The sequence below is a fragment of the Dipodomys ordii genome, unplaced genomic scaffold, assembly GCF_000151885.1.
Source record: "Dipodomys ordii isolate 6190 unplaced genomic scaffold, Dord_2.0 Scaffold63, whole genome shotgun sequence".
Lineage (NCBI taxonomy): Eukaryota > Metazoa > Chordata > Mammalia > Rodentia > Heteromyidae > Dipodomys > Dipodomys ordii.
The window spans coordinates 6,874,280-6,896,654 of record NW_012267279.1 but is presented as its reverse complement, the minus strand read 5'-3'; the positions used below and the strand labels follow the sequence as shown (position 1 = coordinate 6,896,654).

Genomic DNA, 22,375 nt, shown 5'->3' with positions numbered 1-22,375 from the left:
CCCAACAAGGCAATCCTTGGCCCTTTAACTCCTTAGACCCTTTGAACTACTTCACTCACTAGTTATTAAAGGCATTAGTATCAGAGTACAAAGCAAAACCCTATGGTGCCAACAGACTGCCAGGGTATAAAGGCTGCCCTCACCTATGGCCACTACACCAACCAACCACAGACAGCATGTCCAGCTGATGATGCACACCACAATCACTGCCCACCGCTTTGGAGTCACAGCTACCATGATGAATCTAGCTGATCCATGAACCTCTGGCCAGCCTCTCAAAGCTCCACAGAGAGCATTCCAAAACTCAGGACCACTCTTACAAGCCCTACCATGGGACTCACTCTCTTCTTTCTTCTGACAGACGCCTATCTTGCTATAAGAGAACATAGCTAACTGCAAAATCAATAAGATTTTTTTTCTTTTTAAACTATTAAGAAATCTTAGATCCAAGTCACTTTAGGTATTCATATTTAGATTTGTGCTCCACTTTAAAAAAAAAAACAAAAAACTTCTGAATTAATAAGCTTATTTTAAAAATTGCAATTGTGTGATTCAGAGAAAGCTATTTGATAGGGTTAAAAGTATTATTTCATTCAGGGGTGGGAAACATCCAGCCCACAGGCCTGTGGGCTGTAAAAAGCATGCATTATGCTATGGGACACTTATGTAAGGTTTACATTGGCTGCTGTAGCCAGCCTGCCTGTAATGATAATTTTGTATAAATGTTGTAAGTATCCAAATGGCTTTGGCAAAAAAAAAGAAAAAAAAAGGTTTCCCACCCCTGCTTTATTGTTTTGAGAAGTAAATGCATTAACTATATCAATACGTTTAGAGTGCTTAAAACTATGCCTTGTAAATTAAATATTTAACAATATTACATAAGTCCACTAATTATAATTTTTCCCTTATTTGGCAATGAACTTTAAAAAAGCCCACAATGAGCTGGGCACTGGTGGCTCATGGTTCGAAGCCAGCAGGGGCAGGAAAGTTTATGAGACTCTTATCTCCAATTAATCTCAGAAAAAGCTGCAAGTGGTAACTCACATGGTACAGTGCTATAGCCTTGAGCAAAAGGAGCTGAGGGACGGGGCTGAGGCCAAGTTCAAGCCCTAGATCCAACAAGAAAAAAAAAATAGATACACAATGAAATTAACAGTTACATAAAATCACTTATGAGTTCTGAGGAAAGGACAAATTTGGTGTTTCTTTGTGTTTGAATCCCACAAGTGATAATGACGATCCTGGGAAAAATGATAATCATGATCCCATTCTGAATAAATTAACATACCAAGCAGCAAGGATTACTTTTAGGAGACACAGGTTATAGGCATTTCAATTTTTCTTCCAAACAAAAACTTATCTGCATTATTTCAGTTTTGTATTATTCATTCTTAGAAAAAGAATATTACCTAAATCTGTTCTTCTACTGTGTATATGAAAATACAATTTTCATGATGCACGTGCCTAACAGGCAAAGACTATCTCATTATCATAGTCTAAGAAAATCCATAGTGTTTCATATAGTTCTCTAAGCCATTTAGAAAGAATACTGCATATTTATTAATGCCCTCTAGTTAAGACTTCTATTATGGGCTCCTCAAATTTTAAATAGGCAAGAAAGAAAAAGGTTTGAAGAAAATTAATTAAAAGGAAAATTGCAGTTACAGAAAAACTAAAGAGACTCCCATGCTGAATATTGGAAATACTAATCCTTTAAATAAAGCAAGAAATAGTGAGCAAATGTTCAATAGCTATTAATGTGGTTTTATAATTCTTCTATAAAATAATTAATATTCCATCAAAATATTTTATGCATTAATACATGGAAGCTAATGGTTTAATTATCTAGGTGTTCAGAAACATTATTCTAATACAGTACTGCTTTAACTGCTATTACTTTGAAAAAAAATCAAAATGTGTTCTCACCCACACAATTCAGAGATTGGTTCAGATAATATCTGAAGTTTCTGCTAAGTCTAAATGTTAATGATTCTACTATATAGCTAATCCACTACTTCTCAACTAGATATCTTATATTTTATCTTCCTTTTCTAAACTAGATATTTTACATCAGTATTTTCTCTAAATCCAGTTTTCAAAAACAGTATTAATTTTAGAAATTAATCTTCTTCTGACTAGGAATTGAAAATATAAATTTGCATACTAATAAACTTAAGTTCTTACCAAGAATTTCCTAGAAAAATATTAATTTAAAATTCAATAATGTACAAATATAATAGCAACAGTTATTGAAAATAAAACTATAAAAATAGTCTTTCCTAATTTGGTTGAGATTTTATATAGGGGAAAAACATTAAAGCAGAAAATGAAGCACATTATCTATTTTTTTATGATACTTTGCAAATCATATTTTAAAAACTCTCTCCTGTATAATCTCAGTACATAATTGTTAATTTGTCTGAATTTCCAAAACTTACATATAATTGCTTTCACGTATATATCCAAGGAATTTAGCTTTCATTTTCATTGTAAATACTGATTTATTAAATAATAAAGTCCAAACTTTATAAAGTCAGCATTACATTTCTCATAGAGAAATCCAGAAAAAAATAAAGTATTTCCTATCATAGATAGTCATCAACAAAAGTCTTCCAATCAATATTTCATTAAAGAAATTAAGTGGGAGCTCAGTTTACAGATGATGCCTGTGACTTGGCCATTCTCCGACCCAGGGCTTCTTGTCTTTTCCTCTGAATTTCTTCAGGAGAATACTTTCTATTTTTCTCCTCTTCCTCTAAAAATTAAACAAAATAAAAGCATGTATTAATTTTGTTGTCAATATACTCATTTTTAACATGTGATATAACTTTTGCTTTTTTCTTACCCAGATTTGCCATATTGGTTTGTGTACTGAATCAGAGAATCCAAATACATCCATATAGATAAAATACATACATACAGATAAAACGCTTCAGGGTCAACCCACATCCCCTAACCTGATAGATTGGTTACTATTTGATAAACATTTTTTATATGATAAAAGTCAATTTTATTGGGAATTTGTAGCTCATACCTATAATTCTAGCTACTAGAGAAGCTGAAATCTAAGGTTCAAAGCCAGCCTCATCAGATCAAGTTGAGATACTTATTGCAGATTAATCAGCAAAAAGTTGGAAGTGAAGGTATGATTAATCAGCAAAAAGTTGGAAGTGAAGGTATGACTTAAGTGGTAAAGTGCCAGCCTTGAGCAAAAAAGCTAAGCAAGAACTCAAGGCCCTGAGTTCAAGCCCTAACACTAGCATGAAAGTGAAATTCCATTTTGTTAAAAATTACGTTTGACTATCCACTGAAAGTAGGTTGAAGATTCCTGAAGTTTTTAAATAACAGATATTTTAACAAAATAAATGATCAAGAAGCTGAAATGGGGCTAGTAACAGAGGTTAGATGAGTGAAAAGGGAACAGGGAACAAATATAGAAAGAATACTCAATATGTGTGTGCATGTGTATGTGTGTGTGATAAAAGAAATAGGAAATATGAAATGAGTCTCGTGGTAGGGGAAACAGGATGGAGAATAATGGAAAGGTGACTGATCAACACTGAGATGAACATATTCAATTGTATCCTCATATAGCCTTTTGAAGTTAAGAAAAATTAGTTTTAAAAATGATAATAAACACATACAATATTAAAATCAAACACTTCAATACACACATCTAAAATAAAATTTTCCAGGAAATAACTCATAAATCATTCAACAAACACTTAAAGAACACTTCATTGCAAAGGCTGGAAAGTAATTTAATGTAATTTTTTGAAAAACATAAGACATTACCTGCATACTATGGCAAATTATTTAGCAAGAATCACTTTAAGAATTCTAGATAAACAACACAGAATAGTTTTTACGTTGAAATACACAAGAAAAACTGGTTTAATCATCTCTGAGATCATACATCCTAAAGAAAATTAATTCATACATACCTTTGGGAGAATGTTTCAAAGTTCCAGAAAGTTCCAATGTCTGCTGCCAATCAGGCTCTCCAAGTAATGAGTTGACAGTTCTCCTTTTCTCCAAACTCTGTGTAGTTTTGGTAGCAGACATACTTTGTGCTATACAATTTTGATTAAATTGAGAAGGAATCTGAGAGTTTTTCTTCTTTGTAAATGTAAACTTTGATGATCTTGCAGGTTTGTTAATGCCATTATAAGCTTCATCTGTTATGGTCCAATGAGATAGCTGCTTAGTATTCCATTTTTTATTAGTAGAAATTTCTGTCCCTGTATGATCTGAACTCACATTCCAAGTTGAACTATCGGTATGACCTGATTTGGAATTATTCATTTGTATTGGAATACCAGTGTTACTCCAAGAGCCACACAGATTATTGATCTCATAATTGTTTCTTAAGTTCTCAGAGCACCTAGTCAGATTTGTAGCATTCAATAAATATGGAGAATTTACACAAATTTCCCTTTTCTCCATTTTCATTGATTTATTTATTTGCAAACTGTTCACTGAAGAGGTTTGCACTGACATGCTGCCCAAATGTTTTGACTGCACCAAATGATTGCCTGGTTTAGATGTAACAGACATGTTTCTGGCACCATGTCTGGAACTATTATTGATTTTAATACTTTCTGACATCTTGTTGTCCTTTATTATCTCTTGTTGCTGACTTAATCTTTCAATATCATCACATGCTTGATATAACAAATCATCATCCACATCATCTGCTTCCCAGGTAGTTTCTAACTGATGACATGCTTTAATAAGTTCATTGGTAAGAGATGGGTCATTCCAATCATCAAAGAAAGAACTCAGCTTTGATGATGTATTAGTCTGATTTGGGTGACTAATATTAGTTTCATTATTCAAAGCTGCAGAGCCAAAAGAATCAATAGGTTCTTTAAATGAATGATTAAAAATGTTTTTCTGTTCACTAGGGTATCTTGTGTTCAAAGCAGACTTCTTTTCAGAAGCATGTCCATTAGAAGAGTAGTTAGTGGCTCCATGTTCTTTTACTTGGCTCAGAGTAGATGCAACTGCACAATCTTGAATTTTGTCTTGATTGTTTGGATTTAGTAAAAATCTATTTTTGCCAGACTCTATTAGTTCTCTGTTATGTGTCTTTGAAGGAAGGTTTTGTAATAATTTTGAATCTTTTAATCTGGCATCCAGATTTATATTCCTTCTTGCCATAGTTTTATCATTTTTACTAATAAAGGTACAAGTTCCCTTAGAATCGGTAACCTGGGCAGTTTTAGAAGGGAAGAGTTCAAGCATCTCAACATTCTGCATAACAAAAGGTTCATTACCCAGTAAACTTTCCCAATCATCCTCAAAATCACTAGCAGAATACACACCAGTGTATTTATTAGAAACTTTTGGATCCTCAGAAGAGGGAGTCACATATGATTTTGTCATTTTGGGAACATCTACCTTAGAAATAAGTGATACTGGGATTTTATTTAGCAGTTTTTCTTTGACCAACGTTTCATTAGTAATTTTTTCCTCTCTCGAAGCACATTGCTTTCCACAAGTAATATTATTGTTCACAAGAGCCTCTGACATATCTTGGCTCAACTGCCCACTACATTTCTGAGTAGAACCATCAAAAATGGCATTTAAGGCTGCTTCAGCATTTTGGTCAAATGGCTTCTGACTGCTGTTTTGATCATTTTCCACAGGTATCCTGATGTTTTCATTTACTGCTTTCTTTATTATAGCATTATCTGCTTTGGGAATTGTACCACATAATGACTTTATATGATCTTCACGTTTATATAAAGTCTCCATTTCAGAAGCTGTCTGTATAAAATCATGATTCTTTTTGCTTTGCTCTTGAATCACATCTAGCTCTTCCATATTTTTGTCAAATTGTTTGGCTAATTTCATAAGTTCTTTTTCTCGATTTTCTGTTCTTAACCTATTAAACAATATGTAAAAATTGTAACTAAGAAATGCTCTAGGACTAATTATAAATATTCAGTTGTTATTTAATATATTTTGATCCTGTTAGAACTCCCAAAATTTTAACACAATTATTCTAACTCCAAAAGTTCACATGGCAAAGCCAAGAAAATTTTACTATTTTGATGTATTCACAAAATCAAAACATTGTTATTAAATTACTGGCTTTAGTGAAACTCACAACAAGTGAAAGGTCTAAACTCACTTTGTGCAGCTGCTTTTTCCTCTTGATTTTTCTTTTGCTACACAAGGAGTACAAGGAATAGCAGTTTCACCAATCCACACACCCAGCATGGAGTCTGTTATTGGTTTTTCATCCTTTGGAAGAGAGAAGAAAAAAGCACCAGGATTCAAAAGCAAAATAAGAAAATTAAAACCTACTGTGAATTATTTTTCTAAAGCAATAAATTCTGATGATGCTAGTCAATATACTAAAAACCAATGAGAGACTAAAAAACACTGATAAGTGGTTATGCGAGCCATTTAAGTTTCAGGCAATACAAAATATTCAAAATGAAGGTTTTAAAACTAAATTATTCACCCCAGTGCCAGTGGTTCACACCTATAATCCTAGCTACTCAGGAGGCTGAGATATGAGGATTACAGTTAGAAGCCAGCCAGGGCAGGAAAGTCCATGAGACTCTTACATCCAATAAACTACTCAGAAATAAACAAGTGGCTCTGTGGGTTAAGTGGTAAAGCACTAGCCTTGAGCAAAAAGAAGCTAAGGGATAGAGCCTAGACCCACAGTTCAATTTCAGGACTGCAAGAAAAAAATAATAATAAATTACTCATGAAATGTGTATCTAATACTATTTGTGTATGGAGGAATTTACTAAAGAAAAATTACTTTCTTCAATTGTCACAATAAAGTTTAAGAACACCTCTAATACTATGCTGGACACAAAGAAAATGTCTTTTTGTATTTATCTACTACATGGTGAAAAGAACCCTATTAATTCGATACTTCAAAATCCTCTATGAATCAACAAGCTGTTTCCTTAATTTTCACTTGAAAATACTTGACTTTGGTTTCTCAATATATTCAATAAAATCAGTAATTTCTATTTTGGACTCAGTATTTTGTGTTTCAACAACAATCTGGAATTAAAGAAAACATTAACTATTGAATGGAGTCTTTTCACTTTTAAGTAATTTTAAATCCATTCAATTTCAGAAAATTAAATTATGACACGAGTCCTATGTATTTTTGTATATGGCTTGTGTTTTAATTTAAATTTATCAGTAACTACATAACAGATTGATTTCAAACTACAATCTAGGTGCTGTTTAAACTATCTAAACATATTTATTTCAGTTCATCTGAAGTATATACTATGTGGGGAGAAAAGAGATATATATCTTCTAAAAAAAAGTAACAATCCATAAAATTGTTACTGCAGTGGTAATGACTATCTAAAATAGATGTACAGATTTTTTTTTAAATCCCATCTTTGAAGGGGGAACTGAATAAGGATTTAAAGATAGCACTTACCTAAAAATAAACAACACAAATATTTGTCATTGTGAGAACATGACAAACTTTCCAAAAAGCTTGTAGGCCTGGGCACTAAAGGCTCATGCCTACAGGCATGAGCTACTTAAGAGGCAAAGATCTAGAGAATTCATGTTCAAAGCTACCTCAGGCAAAATAAATAAATAAATAAAAAGGACTCTATTTCAAGCAATGTCTAAGCATAAAGGCCTAGGCTTGTCATCCCAGATACAGGAAAAGTATTACTGGTAAGTGTGGTGGTGAGACCTTGTTATTCCAGGAAGCACAAATGGGAAGATCATGGTCTTGGTCAGCAAGAGCATTAAAAACAGACAAAAATTCAAGAAAAACCAAGACTCTATATAGCCAATATAGCCAGGTGCCAGTAGCTACTCAGGAGGCTGAGATCTGAGGATGGCGGTTCAAAGCCAGCCTGAGCAGAAAAGTCCGTGAGACTCTGATCTCCAATAAACCACTAGAAAACCAGAAGTGGTGCTGTGGCTCAAGAGGTAGAGCGCTCGCCTTGCCGAGCGCTCGCCTCGCCTTGAGCTAAAGAGCGCAGGGACAGCGCCCAGGCCCAGAGTTTGAGCCCCACAACCGACAAAAAAAAAAAAAAAAAAGGTAGCTAATGCAAGTAGAAACAGAGTAACAGAGTGGCTAATAGAGAGGCATGCCTAGCAAGTATGAGGCTGAGTTTAAAAACTCAGTACCACCAAATAACAAATACATAAAAGCTGTAATACTGCCAAAGAGTTACATGATGCAAAAGTGCTCAGCTGAAGGTACTATTTACAAACAACTAATTTCATTTTTTTTCCTTTTAAAATTGTTCAGAAGTCATGACTGTTGCCATTGTACAGAAGTCATGACTGTTGCCATACTGTTGCCATTTCTTCATGTGAGCTATTCTTTGTAGGTAAAGGATCTAACAATTTACTTAACTATCTACCTTTTCTTTTTTTTTTTTATCACTATTTAGGTTGGCCTGCCCAAACACATTTTATTATGCTTCTTTCATATGAAACCCACAATTAATGAAGATCTACTGTTAACTTACAGAGTAAGTAGTATATCACAAATGCTACTTAACTAATGAAATGTACATAAAATGAATGTTTATGACATGTCAAGAATGGGATGTAAAGCTAGCAGCATGAGAGTTGTTTTGGCTGTGCAAGTTGTAATTCTTGAATATTTTATAGCTAAGAAACATTTCATTCCTGTCTTCTCTACTGGATATTGTAATTTCTCATAACCAGTGCCATCCTGTTTATGGTCACCAGATAGTAATTATCCTAAGAACATGTAAAGGAAATCGCCACAATTTCTTCAGAGAAGACACTTAAGCAAAAATCAGATGTACTGTATTTTTAGATGTATTTCAGATGTATTTCTAAATAAGAAAAAAAGAAAAAAAAGAAAGAAAAGCTCAGCACAGTTTCATGCTTTGTAAGAATAACAGGCTTTGTATGATAAATATTAGTTACTAGATTCCTTTGTATTAAATGACAAACTTATACTGCTATCTTAAATTCAAGAAATGAAATAAAAAATGAGAAATGAAATGAAAAAAATGTTTTGAAGATGGTTGTATTACAGCAAATAAACTGTTATAATCTTACATTATATTTTTAATCTATATAATAATACAATGAAAACAATGAGGTAATAAGTTTATGGCTGAATGAACTGAGGTTTAAGAGTTACGTGATTTGCCTAGAGTCTCTCAACAGAAGAAGCTATGAAGACAATGTCTATATTTAGGGCTTTTTCCAATTTAATGCATTTCTTGGTGATTCTGTAAGTTAGGGAGTATTAAGAAGAGAATTTTCAATAAGGAAATGTTGTACTATACATAGTAAGTACACACTAATAACAAAAGCATGACCAAAGTATTGTTACTGTTATTAATAACAAAAATACCATGTTAATAATGCTTACATGTATAACATTAAAGACAAAAATAAGCTTTAAGCTCTATCAAAAATCACTACTGTAAAAAAAAAATCTAAAACGTAGGAAAATACATGAATCTGATACTCTGTATCTGCATGTTCCATATCCAAGGATTCAACCTACCACAGACTGAAAATACTCAGAATCCTTCAAATCTGCACACAACATATACAAACTTTCCTGGTTAGTATTCTCTAAACAGTACAACATAGTAACTATTTACGTTGTATCATGTATAAGCAATATAAAGCTGTCTTCAAGCATATGGGCAGGGCTAGGATATACAGCTTAATGGTAGAGCTCTTGACTTAGCATGTTTGATACCCTGGGTTTGATTCCCAAAGCTGCAAAATAATAAAGAGTATGGGAGGATATACATAGGTTACATACAAAAACTACAGTTTCACATAGGGTGTTTCAGTATCTTCAGGTTTTAATATCCATGGGGGTTCTAGAACCAATTGCACATGGGTATTGAGGGATTATGCAAGTGCCAGTTTTATATAAAGTCCCTTTTCTCAAAACATGCTCTTCAGAAACAGAAAAGGTAAGTCAGCTTTGTTGCCCTGTATTTGAAAAAGAGAATTATTCAAAGCAAAACATATTTTTTATATAAATGAACAGACAAGTAGTTCACACAACTTTTTTTTTTACTGTTTTAAAATAAACTATAAAACTAGTGACATTTACCTGAGGAGCAATACGATTAACAATATGTGATATCTCATCAGTATCTGTGATGTAAATCTGTTTTCTTCTTCCTTTGCCTAAAGAAACAAAATACATTTCTATAAATTCCAGAGCCCCCCAAATTTAAATTATGTCACTTTTTAGAAAATGATTTTAATTAGTGGAACTCATATAACTATGCACTGACATCGCATGCATTATCAGAGATAAAATAACAGCCAAAAAGTATTCTGTATAAAAGTTGCTGAAGTTACTCATCTGAAATCTTACAGTTAAATCTTAATCAGGTATCAAAAATGTATGCACATAAAACTATGGATAACAAATTACCTAACTGTTTTGTCAATGGAGAATTCTGATCCCAAAAGATATCGTTCTGTCCATCTGGATCCGTTGGAGAATTGAAGGTACAAGGTAATATATCCACTTTCAGCACTCTCCCTGGCGTTTCATATCTTTCTATATAAAATGATTAAAATAACAATTACTGCATTTTAAAACATGACTATATAATACTCTAACGTTAGTCACCTAAGAGCTTAAACTAGATTACCTCTTATAGGCCAACGTTTACTCCTCAAGAAAATTAACAACAGTTATTTTACCTTAAAATCTGCCTTAACCTTTAACACTGTAAATTCGTGATCCTTTTCCTGTTTTAGTTTTTGTCTAGAATCATTTTAAATGTATAGATACACATGGATATGCAGGTGTGTCTGTGTGGGTGTATACACACACGTACTTGAGCAAACCCAAGTTCCCTTTATGGGTGTAGATTAAAGGCATGTCACCAGAGCCACACGCTAGGCAAAGGCTTGCCCTCCCCGCCCCCCGCCCCCGAGTTCTGTTCTTACTGCATTTAAGTGGACCACCACACACCCCGGAGGATGAAAAGGGCCCTAAGCGACCCCACTCTGAGAAGGGGACACCCCGGCACTTCCGGTTTCTCGGGACGGGGCGGGACCATGCCGAGAAGACTCAAGTCCCAGCTTCACCCCAGCCCCATTCCGCAGCAGGCCGGGGCACGAGAAGCCAACGGGAACCACGGAGCCCCGGGCCACCGTCGGGTGTGTGTGGGGGGGTCACCGGTGGGGGGGTCACCGGTGGGGGGGGTCCGCCGGTGAGGGGGGGGTCACCGGTGGGGGGGGTCCGCCGCCCCGAACCCCCCGCGCTCCCCCACGCAAGTCACCCCCCGGTAGCCACGAGCGGAAGCCAGGCCCCGCCGTGCTCACAATGGGGGGCGGCGGCGTGGGGTCACGCCGAGGCCGTGGGGGCCGCAGGGGGGTCACGCTGGGACCCGGGGTCGCGCAGCTCCCGCCGCCCCCCGACTCGGCGGGGCACGGCCGTGCTGTGGGGCGGCCGCGCCGGGCCCGGGCACCCGCGGCCCTCGCCTCACCCTCGGCCACCGCACACCCGGGCGGCGCCGCTCCCGCCGGGCTGAGCGCCGAGCCCCGGGACGATCGCAGGCGCCGCCGCCGGGGCTCGGCCACCCAGCTGCCGTCTTCGGCCGCCACCGTCGGGCGAGGCGTGTTCTTGAGGGAGGGGCTGTCCCCATATTTCCGCCGCCGACTCATCCTTCCGATGTCCACCCTCCACCGGCCGTTCGGATCATATTTTTGCAATAGCAGAAATGAAGTAGCAACAGTACAGACGGGACTAGGCGCCAACGGACGCCGCCATCTTGGCCGGTTAGGACGCGCGCGCAAGAGCCTGCTGCTGATTGGCTGCTTCCGGAGGAGAGGCGGGGCCGACGGGGCCTGGGCGGGCTCCCTTCCGCCCCCGGGACCTGACTGCCTAGGGGGTGTGGAGTCACTAGGGTTAGAAAGATGTGTGGGAGTGGCGGGGGTGGCCGCCCCCCCCGTGACCCCCCGCCGCCCCGGCCAAGGTCACGTCAGGAGAAAGGGACCCTACACAATAGCGGATCTTTACTGAATTTGCAACTGAAGTCACATATTCCTTTCATTCCGATCTTGTGGACTTGGGGGATTTGTTGAGGCAATACCAGGTATGCCTTAGAAGGGGAACAAAGCAATTCTTTGTAGGTGCTATGGTTTATGCATGTAAATATCACAACAAATTAATGGATACAGAGTCAACATTCCCCTCTCGGTTGTGTTTTACAATAGCATGAGATAAATATGGCTAAAAACTTTTTCATGAGCCCAACTAAGACAAGTATATTACATGAATAAATAATTACTGAACTTGAAGGTGATAATTGCAAAAATTAAATATAGGGAGTGACTAAGGATCTTCTCTTCAAGCCATGGCCTCCTTATATTACAATGGTACTGACTATTGGATGAATGGCTGTGTCAAGCAAACACCACAACAAAATATATGATCATATTTGCATTTTGTTTACAGAGTTCCAACTCCCACAAGGTACAGAACTGGGAGAGAATTTTTTTTTTCCAAAAGTCTTACTAGTATCCATCCTAAATGTCAACAGAATAACTGCTTTATCGCTGTCTAGTAATGGAGTACAGATGGGTGATCTTGCTCAGGAAGAAATGATTGGATTGGAAGTGGGCACTTAACTTTAGGAGCCAAATCCTCTTCTCCCTTGAAGATAGGAACTAAGAATTTGCCGTGTGTGCAAAACCAGGAAGGGCTAGAAACAATGATGAACATGCTGAATCCCAAACAAAGAATTTTGTAGAATTAGGCAGATAGATTGCAGACCATTGGAATCAACATGTGTTGATGCTGAGTGCCTTGAAACCCAAGCAACCAACCATTCAGTTACAGTGTCTGCAGATGGCTCTGTTGTAATGCCAGCCCTTGACTTTTCTGCTTCATTATGTATGCTTTGAGTATACTTCCTTTCCTTGGGCTAGATAATATTAGTAAGTCTGTATTCTTTTTACTAAAAAAATTAAAAACTAAGTTGGGTGCCAGTAGTTCACACCTGTAATCATAGCTACTCAGGGGGCTAAGATTTGAGGATCATGGTTCCATGCCAGACAGACAGAAATGTTGAAATGTCCAATTCATCAGAAAAAAAAGTCCAGAAGTAGAGGTGTGACTCTCCTCCTCCTCCTCCTCCTTCCTTCTTTTTTCTCCTTCCTTCTTCCTTCTTCTCCTTTTCCTTCTTTTAAAATTTTTTGTGCCAGTATTGACACTTGGAGCCTGGGTTGTCTCTTAGCTTTTCCACTCTACTACTTGAGCCATATCCGCACTTGCAGCTTCTTGGTAGTTAATTGAAGATGAGTCTCACATAGCTGGGTGCTTGTGACTCACACCTGTAATCCTAGCTACTCAGGAGGCTGAGATCTGAGGATCAAGGTTCAAAGCCAGCCCTGGCAGGAACGTCGGTGAGATTCTTATCTCCAATTAACCACCAGAAACCCAGAAATGATGTTGTGGCTCAAGTGGTAGAGTGCTAGCCTTGAGCTGAAGAGCTCAAGGACAGCGCCCAGGTCCAGAGTTCAAGCTCCACAACCGACCAGAACAACAACAAAAGAATCTGACAGACTTTTCTGCACAAACTGGCTTTGAACTATGATCCTCAGATCTCAGACTCCTGAGTAGCTAGGATAACAGACATGAACAACTAGCACTTGGGTGTTTTGTTGTTAGAGTCATGAATTTAGGTAGAGAAATGTCAGCTACATAAAACTTTGTTTTTAAATGTTGTTTGCCACTCTTTGGCATTATGGTTGTTGTGAACTTAGAACACCACACCTAATTATGAACGACTTAAGAAGGTTTTATTAATGACAAATTATAGGAATAATACTTCATAAATGTCAAAATAGAATGTAATAGAATCCTAAGATGGAGTCAAGTGAAAATATTTTAGTGACACTTTTGAATGTTACACAATTTATAGAGTAGGCACTGCTGGCATATGAAATCTTTTTCTATTTACTAGCTGACCTATGTATTATATTTATATTTCTTATATGAAATAAGAAGTTTTTTGTAGCTTATGTTTCTGGATTCCAATTCAACCTTTATTTTGTTTCTTCAGTTCTCTACCTTCTAGGCCAACCTATTTACTTCCCTTTTTGCTGGCCTCCAACTGGATCAGTCTTGTTTCAGTTCAGTTGTTGAGCTTAGATCTAGTCTTAAGAGAGTCCTACAGTGTAGATTTTAGACTTAAGAAATGAAGCCAAGGTGTAAATGTTAAAGATAAAGCCTGGGGCAAGTTACTGGAGTGGAGAAATTATCTTGTTGCTTGAAAAGGCAGATCCTCACCATAAAGGGGCACCTGCCAAGAATTCAGCCCAGTAGTTTATCCTGTGATGTTCACGAGGAAGACTGGAGCGGAGCAGGTTACCAGTTTTAGAACAGGACTGATTTCTGAATATTAAACTTCTTGCAGGCACTGCTTAGCAGTGAGCTCAACCTCCTCATTGATCATTTCCGGAACCAAAAATCCCATCTGCCTATGTCTATCCGGAAATAATGACTGTGAGTTTCATAAAGGCAATTTGAAAAAGCTGTTTCCGTTACTGCCTATGTGAAACCTTGTAGGAAGAGAAAAAAAAAGTCGAAAACCACGAGCCACCCCAAAATATCTCATCCAGGGTTAATAACTTTCTTTCTCCTGGCCATAATAGAATTTCACAATCATCTGTGTGTGTTTTTTCTTTTATGAATACCAGGAAGATGGATTGATTTTAAAGTTTGTCCTTGACTCTTCTTCAAGCAGCAGGATCCAATCTTTCACTCTGTCACCATAAGTTTAACTAAAAACACTTTCAAACACTGCCTCAGACAATTATAAATTTCTTTATTTTGAAGTAAAAGTAAAATCTTAAAAAATTTTACAACTCTTAATAGTACTTAGGTTAGCCAAGCTAAATGCTTGTCTAGGAATGCCTGAAATGTCCCAGATGTGAATAGTTCTGTAGAGAGTGGTTATTTAACCAGGATATTGTGGCCAGAGCTGAAAATGTCCTTTGATTGTTTAGGAATGACATACCAGAATTTAAAACATATTAAAGTTTTAAATAATTTTTGGAGCAATTTGTAAAATAATAAATAGAAAAGAAGTCAACTAGATTGCAAAGCCCTTATTAGAAAATGAACATTACTCATTTTAATTCAGTTCCCAACATAAGAAAATTTTCATTTCAACAGAGCTTTTCCTATCTTGCAGTCTGCTGGAAAAAAAATGATTGGTGTATTTCACATGGATATAAAAGGACTCTTTTGGTCTAGTGTAGCATTAATAATCCAGGTGACAATGTTAGAGAAAGCAGGATCTGGAGACTTGTCATCTCTTGGCAAGAAACTCATGGAAAGTGTAGGTGTATTTATTTTACCATGGAACTACTTTTTCTAATTCTGTTCACATGGCTTCTAAGTGCACGAATAGGTGTGTCTCTTTGCCTGCTACTTTTTGTGTTTAAACCCTTCCCCTGATCTTATCTTCACTGTTCAAAGTGTGGTGTGCAGCAAAAGAACTTGGGCATCACTTGGGAATGGCCTCAGGTCTGTCCCTGAACCACTGATTCACAAATTGTATAATAACAAGATCCAAGGCTATTTATGACTGTGCAAAAGTTAACAGGTGAGCCTCTGCAGTTCCTCTAGTAATTTTGGCCCACAATGATTAATGTCTCTTTTCTTCTGAACTTCTACCTTACTTGTACTTTGTTTTATATAACAGCACATTTAGTCCTACATTGTTCACTAATTACTGGAGCTATGCCGACCTTGCTTCCCTGATAACATTGTGACCTCCATGTGTGTAGTTAGCAGGGTTGGTGTTGTATGCTGAATTCTTTTTTTTTTTTTTTTTGGGTCCTGTTGTGGGGCCTGAACTCTGGGCCTGGGCGCTGTCCCTCAGCCCTTCAGCTCAAGGCTAGCGCTCTACCACTTGAGCCACAGCACCACTTCCGGCTTTTTTCATTTTGCGTATGTGTGACAGCCATTGTATTGTATTGGCGATCGTAAGCTTTGTGCTGACTAAGTAAGCATCTCACTACTTAAGGTACCCAAGTTATTTTGGGTTTAGTTTACTTTTCAGATAGAGTCTCATACTTCTTCCTGGATCATCCTTGAGCTTCAATTCTCCTATTTTCATTTCTCTTATAACTAGAATTATAAGCTTGCACTCCATGCCTGGCTTTCTTTTTTTAATATTGTGAAAATACCATACAGAGGGGTTACAATTACAGGGGCAACCTGGCTAGTTTTTGAGATAAGCTCTCACTTACTTTAGCCTAGGCTGACCTCAACCTTTCATCCTTCAATCTCTTCTTCCCAACCCCAACTTTAGAACTGGGACTATAGGCACATGACACAATACCTGGCTCATTATTACTCTGCAATTGCTAAGTGTTTGTAAGATTTCAAGCTAATATCAACCATTTCTTGTGTTTAGTACATATGTCTAGCAGAATTAGTTCTCGGATTGTATTTAATTTCTACAAAAGCAAAATCCTCCAAGAAAAAGGAGGTAACGTGAGTTGTTCATAAATACATGAGTGCACATGTGCATTCATGTGTGTAGTACACACACATATACACACACATGTCATGTTCTGACCTGTGTTATTGCTTTAGGCAATGTTAGGAAGAAAAATGTGTTTGCTATTTAAGCTGATCCTTTGTGGATTTTGTGTTGGTTTTTTTGGTGTATAAGTCAGCTATATAAGAAAATCTGTAATAAGTTTATTTTAAAGGAAGAAAAAAAATAGTATTCCTGTTAGAAAGACCAAAAAATTCTCTTTTGTATCCAAAGATTTTTTTTCTGTTGCTGGTATTAAAATAATTGACCTATGTTTGACATATGAATTAATTGACACTGCACAGACCAAAGTTTAAACTTGTGGCAATTTGTCTATTTATGAATGATTTTCTTAAGACCTCTTTCTTACAGAAAAGGAAATTATATAATATTCATGATTTACAATTAGATTTTTGTTTTCAGTAGGCTTAGGTTTTACTTAAGTCATTCACAAAAAGAGAGCCTTTTTTTTTGGTCAGTTGTGGGGCTTGCTCGGGGCCTGAGCACTGTCCCTGAGCTCTTCAGCTCAAGGCCAGTGCTCTACCACTTTGAGCCACAGTGCCACTTCCAGTTTTCTGGTGGTTAATTGGAGATAACAGTCTCATGGACTCTCTTGCCCGGGCTGGCTTTGAATGGCGATCCTCAGATCTCAGCGTCCTGAGTAGCTACAGTTACAGGCATGAGCCACTGGTGTCTGGCAAGAAGAGTTCCTGAATCTACATATACTCTAATAGTTAATTGCTAATTTACAAATAATTAAAATTCTTTTTTTCTTTGTTTTAAAATGTCATGTTACTTTTAAATTTTCCAATTTTTATTTTACTTCTATGTCCTCTACTTTGTATTAATTTTAGTAATCTTCCCTTTTTTCTAAGGCTTTGTTCTGAGTTTGGTGCAATTGAGAGGTGGTAGAAGATTTAGGAGGACCATTGGAAGTTCCCTGAAGGAGAATATTGGGACTCTATATCCGTTGCACTCTGTTTTCTGGCTGCCATGAAGTAAACACATTTGCTCTATTAGTGCTCCATACCATGATGTTTTGTCTTCTGGGAAGTACCGATATTTGGAACACAACTTCTTTCTGTTTTACTTACTGGCCAAGATGAAATGTCTTCCTCTTCCCTAAACTCCTTTCTTGATATGCCTTACTATAGTCTAAGATGCAACAAAATACTGGTTGAAATCAGCCAACTCTAACACTGTGAGAAAAACCTAATATTTCTTCTGTTGCGCTGATTATATCACATACTTTGTCACAATGATAGGAATCTTATAAGTTCACTACAAATTGGGCAGAGTTTTTTTTCTCTTTAATGATCATTTTGAGGGATGCCCCTCTGCTGAGTTTCTTCAGAGTGAAATATAGTAATTTCCAAGGATGGCACGAAGACATTTGTTTTGACATGCTCTCAAACTTTCAGGAGATCAGGTCCACTGAAATTATTTATTCAAGATAATGATTAGACATTGGAAATCAGAGAAGATAATTGAAAGCTTAAAGGACATGATCTCACATTCTTATCACTGGAATTTTTGGTCAGTTTCAATGGGGGTGAGAAAAATAGTTGGTTTTTGTATTGCTGCTGTGTTTCTTCTGTTAGAGTCAAGATAGAGACATGGCTTTCCTCAGTTTCTGCTTGCACACAGAACAAATTCTTGTATATAGAGAGATTCTATGAGTAATACTCAAACTAGAATGCTAATTCTGAATGGGATGCTGCTAATCATCAGCTAGAAAACAGGTGGATAGCACAAGCATTTAGTTAATGGACCATTGAGGAACTATAAAGAAAGAATGAGGCATTTCCCAGGTTTTCTCAATAAGGTCTCAATGATTCTGAATCTCTAGACTTGAGAAGAAGGTACTAGAACAAGGCATTGGCTTTAGAGGTACATAGGCAATTCAAATACTAGTTTATTAATTGTTTGTGTGATCTAGGACAAATTTCCTAATTGCTCTTGTGTCTCATTTATCTTAATATAAGTGTGAATAATATTCCTTAATTACCCTGGTGTATTTTAAGGGTTAAAGAGATTATGTATGCATAGAATTTAGCATAGTGCCTGACACAGAATAAATAATCAGCAAATTAAAATTATTATTCTACTTGTCCCTACTTGACCAGAATCTAGCTTATTTATTTATAGACTTTGGTAGTGCTGGGGATTGAACCTACACCTTGCTTTTGCTAGGCATGTGCTGTACTACTGAGTTGAATCTGCAGCCTCTTATCTTCTGGCTTCTTTGTGTGTGTGTGTGTGTGTGTGTGTGTGTATGTTGCAGCCTCTATCTTCTGGCTTCTTTATATATATAAATATATATAATGTATAAATATATATTTATAAATACACATATAAATATTATATAAATATATTTCTATATAATCATACAAATATTATATACAAATATATATTTATATATATATACATATAGAACATATATATAGATATACATATACAACATATACGTATGTATATCTATATATATGTTGTAATAAGACAATCTTATTCTGATTTCTCATGATTATTTATCAAAAGCTTGTCATGGACCTGGTTCATGGACATTGCCTTTTGCTGCTATTTATGCTAAACCATGACAGCTTCTGTTAAGGTCCGTAGTGTTCTAATAGGTTAGTTAGGGTTTAGGCAGATAATTAATTTCCAAGACATTCTCCTGGAAACCACTGTAGCAAAGTGGAAGATATTTAGGTTATTCACTTCTCTTTGTGAGTAGAAGAATAATGTTAAAATTCACTTTGGTTGGAAGCACAAGTGACCTAAGGGTACATCCTGAGCACTACAAAACAACATAACAACCAAAACAAAACAACATGAAAAACAAACATTCTTGAATAATAAGCTTTTATGTGCGCTGGTAGCTGAACATTGGGAGCTGAGCAAGTGCAACACCAGACAATGCAAGGAGACTCTGAGCTCTCCTCTGTATTTGTCCGACCATCTCCTCATCTTCCTATTCGTCTGTACCCTTTGTAATCTTCTTTATAATAAACTAGCAAGTATAAATAAGGGGAGTTCTATTAAGATAGTCTAGCAAATTATCAGATCCAAGGAGAAAAGCATGGGCACTGATTATAGTTGGTTGGCCTGAAGCCCAAATCACAACTTGAGGCTTGCCATTGGGGTTCAAAGTTGGAAGTAATCTTGTGGGTCTAATCCCTTCAACGATGGGATCTGATGCTGTGTTCAGTTGGACAGTGTTAGAGCTAAGTTGAATTATAGGATGCCTCGTTGGTGTCTGCTTTGCTTGGTGTGTAGAGAGAAAACTCTATATATCTGATTATAGAAGTGTTACATATTGAGTGTGAAAAAGGAGAGGAAAGTGCCTTTTCCCTTTGATATGACATAGAATAGTTTGTATATTTTTATCATTTTAAGCATAATCTGTATTCATTATAGAAAAGTTGGAAGTCATGAAAAAGAGATTTAGTCAAATATCGTAATTCAGAGATAACTCTTGTTTATATTGGAATATTTACCTTTGTATATGGCTGATGGATATGCCTATATATATTATTCATGAGTTAGGCACGCAGATACATAGACTAATATACAGAGTACATCTTATGTATACTCATTTGTGTAGATATACATAGTATATCTTAATGTGGAACTAGTTTTTATCTGATACCCTATTATGTTATGAGCATTTTTATTTGTTATTGAAACTTTTTTATTACTAGGATTTGTATGGGGAAATATCAATCTTTTGTTGTATTTTATCAAAAAAAGTTTAAGTGTGTCACTTGCATTTTAAATTTGAATGTGTTTGTCTTCTAAAACTTTAGACTGTTAAATGCATTGGTGTTCCTATTTTGCAACTTGTTTTTCTTCCTCATGTTTTTATATGATCTGAGAATAACTCAGGGACATAAAAACAAACCACCAAAATTTCTTTTTCTTCCTTACCATTGATATTTCTCTTAGAAATTTCCTATCCACTATTATAAATTCGCTCAACTATGTTGTTTGTAGAATTGTGTTGAGTTTTATATTGAGGTCCCTTTTATAATATTGTAAATGTTGACAAAACATATTTTTTATTGTTTGCTTTAACTGTTTTCCAGTTCTGTATTTTCCTCTGACAATAGAAGGGGATATCTTATTCCCCTGCCCACTAACAAGTGAATATTAGGAGCAAGATACTTTAAATATGGCATGATTTTCTTGACTTGGTGACTGATATGACTGGACACATTGCACTGGCAGAGGTGCTAATACTAAATTGTCATTGCATATATGCCTTTTTATAGAGTATTGAATTTGATCGCATATGTTTTCTAGATTTTATGTCATTTTTGTTAAAATGATACATAATCAATTTCAGAGTTACATTTAACAGTTTATTTTTCTGGTAGAAAGTTTTGAAACAGGGACTAATATTCAGCTCACTTTCTCAGCTGTCACTCTACTATGTGAATAATGCCTCCAGTCTGACATTTTGCAGATTATTGGAATTAAAAGTATGTGAACTTTTCTGCCCAGGCTAGCTTCAAATCACAATCTTCAGATTTAACCCCACTGAGTAGCCAGGATTACAGGTGTCAGCCACTGGCTTCTGGCATATTTAACAACTTTGAAAATATCATTATTATTCTAGCTTAAAAAATAATCTTGCTGTGTATATATTGTGGGTCTCTGGAACTCTACTAGAATGAGATTTACACATATTACCCCATTTAAATTTCGTAACGATTGGATTAAATTTGTACTTTATTCTCTTTTTTATCTATGAGAGAACTGGGTTTGGAAAAAGGACATCAAATTTAGGAAACTCTAAGATTCTTATTCCCTAGACTAATACTTAGTACACATGGAAGATTTCCTTCTTTTGTTATATCGTAGAATAGTTTGTGCTGTGTGGAAGTTATGGAGGTTCCAAAGATTGAAATATTTTATCCATAATATGAATCTAGTTACCTATTATCTGATTCTGTAGTCTTTTGGGGGAAGTTATTTTGTGATAACTTAAAATTTTCTTTATAGATTTTCAATTTCTTCCTTGTCATTGAGATTGTCAAATTTATTAGCATAGAATTGAGCGTAGAATACACACATGAATATCACCTCTATATTTGTCACAATCTCTTTTTATTAGATTTATTAAAGGACAGTAATTGCATTATAGCCTTATCTGTTTTCTGCCGGGCTCTGGCTCTGCCCAGGGATATAACCATGAATAAGATGAAGGAGTCTTGCTGGAGCATAGTAGAAAATGGGGTAACAGGACTCCACAGGCACATGGCCCCACCCATACTCAGAAAGAGTGTATAGTTAACCCATGCCTCTCAGTTCCCATACCTGTCACTGCAGTCTCCCTTGGAATCCTCAGTTCTACTCACTCAGTGATGGCACTACCAAGGCAAACACAGCCAGTTCCCCAATTTGGCCTCCATAACACCCATCCCAGAGTTACTCTCCTTCCAGTTCTCTATGAAGGAGGAATCATGGCAGGCCACTGGTGGCTCATGACTGTAATCCTAGCTACTCAGGGGGCTGAGATCTGAGGATCAGGGTTCAAAGCCCGCCTGTGTAGAAAAGTCCGTGAGACTCTGATCTCCAATAAGCCACTCAGAAAACCGGAAGTGGTGCTGTGGCTCAAGTGGTAGAGCCCTAGCTTTGAGATGAAGAGCTCAGAAACAGGGCCCATGCCCAGAATTCAAGCCCCACAACTCATTTAAAAAAAAAAAAAGGAGGAATCAAGAGTGATGATTTGCCATGGTTTCCCTTATTTGCAATATCTAGTATATGTATGAGTCAAGCGGAAAAGGTCAGATAATGTGATGTCAGGAAAATGAACCCTTAGATATGTATTT

The 22,375-nt window shown here is 36.5% G+C and overlaps 1 protein-coding gene across 1 annotated transcript; it reads right to left on the bottom strand.

The window, feature by feature from the left end:
* Window positions 1-1,511: 1,511 nt before the first annotated feature.
* Window positions 1,512-11,765, bottom strand: Etaa1 (Ewing tumor-associated antigen 1). Its single transcript, XM_013022461.1, has 7 exons — window positions 11,265-11,765; window positions 10,930-11,052; window positions 10,406-10,534; window positions 10,076-10,152; window positions 6,140-6,252; window positions 3,945-5,890; window positions 1,512-2,755 (listed from the first exon to the last, which is right to left on the bottom strand). The coding sequence occupies exons 1-7, from the start codon at window positions 11,647-11,649 to the stop codon at window positions 2,649-2,651; spliced, it is 2,880 nt and encodes a 959-aa protein (XP_012877915.1). The 5' UTR covers window positions 11,650-11,765; the 3' UTR covers window positions 1,512-2,648.
* Between the last annotated feature and the right edge of the window lie 10,610 nt (window positions 11,766-22,375).